Source organism: Cololabis saira, chromosome 6 (assembly GCF_033807715.1).
Source record: "Cololabis saira isolate AMF1-May2022 chromosome 6, fColSai1.1, whole genome shotgun sequence".
NCBI classification, from domain to species: domain Eukaryota; kingdom Metazoa; phylum Chordata; class Actinopteri; order Beloniformes; family Belonidae; genus Cololabis; species Cololabis saira.
This window is the reverse complement of record NC_084592.1, coordinates 22672676-22678675: the sequence shown is the minus strand read 5'-3', so window position 1 is coordinate 22678675 and position 6000 is coordinate 22672676. Positions and strand designations below refer to the sequence as shown.

At 40.6% G+C, this 6000-nt stretch overlaps 1 protein-coding gene across 1 annotated transcript in view; it reads right to left on the bottom strand.

Annotated features, from left to right (window-relative positions):
* Window positions 1–206: 206 nt before the first annotated feature.
* Window positions 207–6000, bottom strand: part of tmem198a (transmembrane protein 198a) — a 45143-nt gene continuing 39349 nt past the window's right edge. Inside the window, exons 6-7 of the mRNA XM_061723715.1 lie at window positions 4991–5304; window positions 207–2991 (exon numbers count right to left, since the gene is read on the bottom strand). Of these exons, the coding sequence (XP_061579699.1) occupies window positions 2842–2991; window positions 4991–5304 (464 nt within the window). The 3' untranslated portion in view covers window positions 207–2841. The remainder of the gene's footprint in view (window positions 2992–4990; window positions 5305–6000) is intronic.

Sequence of the window (6000 nt, the reverse complement as noted above, 5' to 3'; positions counted from 1 at the left end):
CAGCCTCTTTCTGTGGTCTCCTCTTGCATGTGGCGCTGTGTTTGCAATGCCTGAACGCTTTTTCTATGAAAAACTTCTTCTAACCTGATTACGTTTGAACATCTTAACATCGTACTTCTTATCCTAATATCTTATATTTGTTATCGTTCTCATTTCTGTTGCAATGAGGGACTGGAAAGACAACAAGACCATTAATTTTAGGATCACAATGTTTATCATATGTTAGGTCCATATAAGTCCATGCTTAATAATAATAATGAGAATGATAATATAACACTAACCAGCTGATTGATACACATTCAAAGTGGGTGTAAGAAAAGGAAGATTCATAGTCAAGGCTCAGTTTCTTTGCTGAATTTTCATCGTCAAATATTAAAACAGCAAGCGCAACTGCACCGAGCCAAATGACATACATACAGTACAGAATCACAACATAAAAGCGCTACTCCATTAGAAAAGAATAAGCTGCATAAATGTCCATGGTGTAAATATGAAAGTGGAGCCAAACATTTGTACATGAAAAGATTATTTACAGGCCAATATGTACAATCAAAATATTTCCCCAACATACAGACTATGATTTGACAGGAAGTAACAGAAAGTAGTTGTAAGAAAGAAAAATTAAACAATATAATTTTAATTATTATTAGTTTTGTCTCCAAAAGAGGGAGCGACGTTTCAAATTTACATATTGTTTCCAAGTCGAGGCTAACAATGTTTAAAATTGCACCACAGTCAAAAAGAAAAACAAACCAATGCATGACTGAGGTGTAAACAAACCAAAATTACACTTTTATAGCCACTACTGTGAAAGATTACTGGAATAATTCAATACAGCAGAATAGTGGGTGGCTTAACATAATAGATGCCTCCATTTCAAGCCCTTTAACAGTGTAAATGAAGAGAAGAGAAGAGAAGTTTGGACCAACAAACTAAACTGAAAGTCTGAAACTGTCACATGGCAACAATGACACGACACATTGGACGATTTACACAGGTATTGTCATGCAATAAAGATGTATGATGGAAATAATTGGTCCTCTCTGCCAAGTCCAAGTACCCACATTATTTAGTGGTACTTAAGGATGTAGTTCAATAAACCAAAAATACACATATCACATATTTCAAGTAGCCATTCAGAAGCTGAATTTTGTATGTCCGGTTGTGTCATTTCTGATGTGTTGTATTTTACCCTCACTAGGTTCAAGTAGAAAACAGTTCTTCTTCTGCAATAATCTTCTTTTCGCAATCCCGTTCCTGGAATGTAACACATTGTCAATCCATGGAGCCCATTTGAGTTTCAAAGAGAGAAACATGTTAATGCAAATGCACACAAACACACACACAGAGGGAGTCCAGAAGACACGTCGAGCAGTAAACATTAGAGGGCGCTATTGTAAACGCTTCCATCGTCTTTTGTCCAGGAATGGGGGGTCGGGGAGGGGGGGGGGGCTTCTTTTTAAACCTTCTCTTCATTACACAACATATCATACATACATCAGTGAGTCATATTTTCAAGTATACCATTATATTGGCAAAAAAGAGGGGGGAAGAGTACAGAACACACCTCAGCAATTTAAGTGAATCCCGCTCTCGTTGGCTAATATTTGGTAACATCCATCAGAGACGGGGTCATATGTCGACTCACACATAGAAACTGACATTTCAAAAACTCTTGCATATTTTTTTTTTTTTTTTTACAACATACAGATTTCTGGATGACCATTTTCAGAGAGCAGCTTTTTGTCTTGAACAAATCCCACATAGGTGAGTCGTTCTTGACATAACCGGAAGAAAAGGGAGCACTTGGAGATGTATCAACACTATTACTATACATACAAAACGTTTTGAAATCAAGGGGAATAAGAAAAGAAAATGAAAGTACAGGTTTTTTGTGTATCCTGTTAAAATCTCTGGTTGGAACAATCGGGGATCATATATAGAAGGAAAATTATAAGAAATAAACACACTCTACCTGGAATATGACAACAATACAAGTAATGACACTAATTTATGAGTGGAAAACAGAAAAAAGACTGTTTTTGTTTAATCCACTTCACATCTAAAATTGGTCCTCTTTTTAAAGTAGCACAGGGCTTGCGCTACTGCATCTAAATTTACTGTCAGTGATAACAAAATGCTGACGTCGTGAACGCTTAACTTCACACGGTGGCCTTTCATGGAAATGTGATGAGGAAGAGCTGCCTTGGAGTTTGTTGTGTGACATTTTACGCAAAGCGTCCCCCACCGAATCCTAAAACAAAACACATTGTCCAGTAATTACCTTCAGACTAAAGATAACGGTGAAGGTAAAGAAAAAAATTCATTACCCTGACTTAAAAGACATATGATGCTGCTTTATCTGGAGGGGTACGAATGTTAAGTGCATTGTTGCGATTATTTTTCCTTCCCACTACACTCCCACTGGAACGGACTTCTTATGACTGTAATAGTTTACTTTGTTAGCTTGAAAAAAAAAAAAGCTCCTTTTTTCCCCGCAGTGTCCTCAAGGAGAGTACATTAACTCGGGAGCCAAATAAAGTGTACAATGACCCAAAACTCTTGGGGCTTTTAAAACAAAACAATTTCTTTTCATTTTGAAATTCGCAAAGAAAAAAACGGGGCCAAACTCATCAAATAAATTCAACATTTGACAGTTCTGAGAGAAGAGAAGCAGTTTGGGTCATACCAACTTTGGAACATAACAAGCTCCTGTTTCGTAAATGGGCAGTTGATTGGGTTGGCACGGCAACGTAGGGTTTGACATCCCTAGTGGTGACTGAGAGTTTTGAAGTAGCTTGTGATTGTGTGCTCTTGTTTTGTTGTGTGCAATTCCCTGGCTCAGATGCGAACTGCAGGTCCGTTGTGGGCTGTCAGGGGCACTTGAGATCCGCAGTCGTAGTCCAGTTCGGCCATTCGAGAGCGACTCATTCGACTGTGGGAGTATGGCCGCCTGTCAGTCTGTCTGTCCCTGAAACTCCTGATGTAGCTCTGTGGACAGGCAGAAGTGTTGTTGTAAGTGCATGGCGACAGTAAACAACTGAAAGAGTCACAAAAGATGTCCAAAATATTCTGATTTGTTATAGTCACACAAAACTGAGGTAGTTCCACAAATTAGCTCTAACCATGCTGCAAAGTTAACTGAAGTCTTATGCTCAGCAGCAGACAAGATAATACTACATTACTCATATTTGAAATAATTTTCTTACTAGACAGACAAAGATTCAACGGACAGAAAACCAAGACTTTTGCATGAAACAGTTTGATTTGTTTTAACATTTGGATTACAGCAAGCACACAAGTCATCAGAATATATCACAAAAGTACAGCCACGTCTAATGTTACTTATTATAGATTATCATTAGAAAACTACACAATGTTGTACTTTTCAAAGTTTTAAGAATGTCTACTTGTGGCTTTGAAAAGGTTTATTATGGGTCACTGCTAACCCAGAGGAGAACTAGCTTTAAACCCATTTTGCGCAGAAACTGTACAATGATTCGTTCGAGGGCAGGCTAATTCCTTCCAATTGTCAGACATATCACTGGGGGAAATCAGTATCTTTGGAAAGAAAAAGCAAATAATAAGCACTTCTCTCTTTAGTGCATGGACTGGGGAACTGAAGAACATAGAATTGAACAGTTCCTGAGGCAGGACTAGTGTGAACAGCAGGGTGGATGGATTATTTCTACTACGTAAAGAGATGGCGTCTGGGTCATACTTCCCCAGGAGAAATGCTTGAAGAATAAACCTTCAAGTAAGGTTCATTTTGTGGTTGTTAATGGGCAAAATGCAACTTTAAAATCGGAAATGATTTCAAAATACTTATTCCTGCAGCGAAAGACTGCCTATAGATGGCTTATAGGGGCATTTAAGGTTTTTGTATTTTAGTAGTAGTGATAAATCATGTTAATCATTTCTAAATTCTACTCCATTTTTGATTAGAATAAAGACTAATCGGATTAGTCTATACTCCTGAGCCCCTATTAGATGAATGAATGAACTGCTCACCCGATTGCTAAGGGAGAGTCCCTCCACCCTGCAGAGGAAATCGATTTCAGATGCTGCAGCTTTTTCTTTAAATTGGCATCTTACATTTGTGGAGGGATTTTCTCAAATGATAAAACTCCTACGCCAACATTTTAGATGTTTTCTTGCTCTAACACTCTTGCTTTTAGCCTGTCACCAAGGTCTGCCCCAGTGTGAAAAGGACCCATTCATTTGAATCAGACGCGTTAAAAGCCGGTTAACATCTAAAACATGCAGGACCGGGGTGCTGAATAGCTCACTTGGTTGAGTGGCCGCACCATATACAGAGGCCATTGGCCTTGTGTACGTTGTCCAGGTTCGACTCCGGGACTATGATTCTTTGCTGCGGGTCTTCCCTTTCTCTCTATGTCAAGTTTCCTGTCGAGCTACTTTTAAATAAAAGCCAACCAGAGCCACAAAATCTTGTGAGAAAAAAAAGGGCAGCAACCCATGAGGGCCGGGATTGAGATAAACTACTCTAGATAGTCGAGTTTTATCGTCTTCTTGGCGCTATGTTGTTTATGTTCAACTGCCAAAGTTAAATTGGTCCAAGGGAATGTGGCAGACAAAGAGAGATTCGACGGTAGACACAAGGATAAGGGAAATCCAAGGACACATCATTCCTTGGGCAAATGTGGATCACTGCAGGTCATTAGGAAGCACCTGGTGGCTCAGCCCAAACAAGGTGGATTTGCTCTGCTGTAGACTCCCCGCACGAGCTGCCATATGGGATTGCTGCTTTGTCACAGAGGTCTCAGACTCTTGGTGGCCAAAACTGGCCAAAACTCTGTAAATCCACTGAACTTTATTGCAGTATCTCATTTTAAACTGCACGTGCAGAAGCATAGAACCTAATAAAACAACTTAAATAACCCTCTAAAATACTTACGTACTGGATCACATATGTCAGCCAATCTCAGTTTCATTATCTGTCATAAATACTGTGTTTTTATCAGCTTACCGGAGACAGCACATCTCCATCAAAGCGTCTTTTCGGATTGGGCTTGCGGTGGTAGCCAGGTTCTGTCTGAGAAGGAGCAGGAGGAGGAGGAGGAACTTTAGGTGGCTGAGAGGTCTGGCTTTGGTGATGAGGATGGGACGCTGCAGGGTGGTGGTAATGCTGGTGGTGGTGATGAGTGTGACTCTTCTGCTTGAGGATGTTCTTCTGGCTCTGGCGTTTTTTCTTCTTCTTGCTTTCCTTCTCCTTTTTCAGCCTCTCTTCCCTTTGACGGATTCGCATGAGCTGGACCCTCCGCTGTTGCCGACTCAGAACCACTTCAGGTCGAGATAACAGAGTTGGGATTGAGTGTGGAAGAAAGGTAGGAATAAACATAATCGACTGTTAGTGATGGCAGGATAAAACAATACTTGGTAGAGGTTTAATTGAAGAGTTGAATAATAATAAGGCAGATTAAGCCAAGCAGAAATATTGAAATGGAACAATCTAACACACATTTCCTCATTTCATTCTTTCTATTTAGTCAGACGGGCAGTTTTCCTCCCTGCATGTGCGTGTACTGAGCTGCTCAGTCTCCTGACATATTGCGAGTGGGTGATGTGTTCTTGTTATTCTCACACCCTCCCCAGCGGAAGATGTCCAACATCCATCTTTTTCTCACTACCCATTGTTTAACCACAAGATTATTTTGGGGACATTGCAGTTCGCCGTGTAAGGGATCTGTTCGTTTCCGTTTTATGAAGTAGAAATGACTCCACATCACAGACGGGCTGGAGAGGTCACAGCTGCCTCAGATGCTAGTGTGTTTGGGTGTAGATGATGAGGTCGATTGTGTCTGTGCAATTGGACATCAGGCACCATCTGCCAGGGAAACTCCGTAATGATGACCCCCAAGCACCACCACCTCCCCCCTTTTATTTCCCCCCAGCTCCCCCCATCTCGAGCCCTATGACCACACGCCTCTGCGTTCTGGTTTGTGTGTCTTTGTGAGGACCAACATAAACTTTTGACCC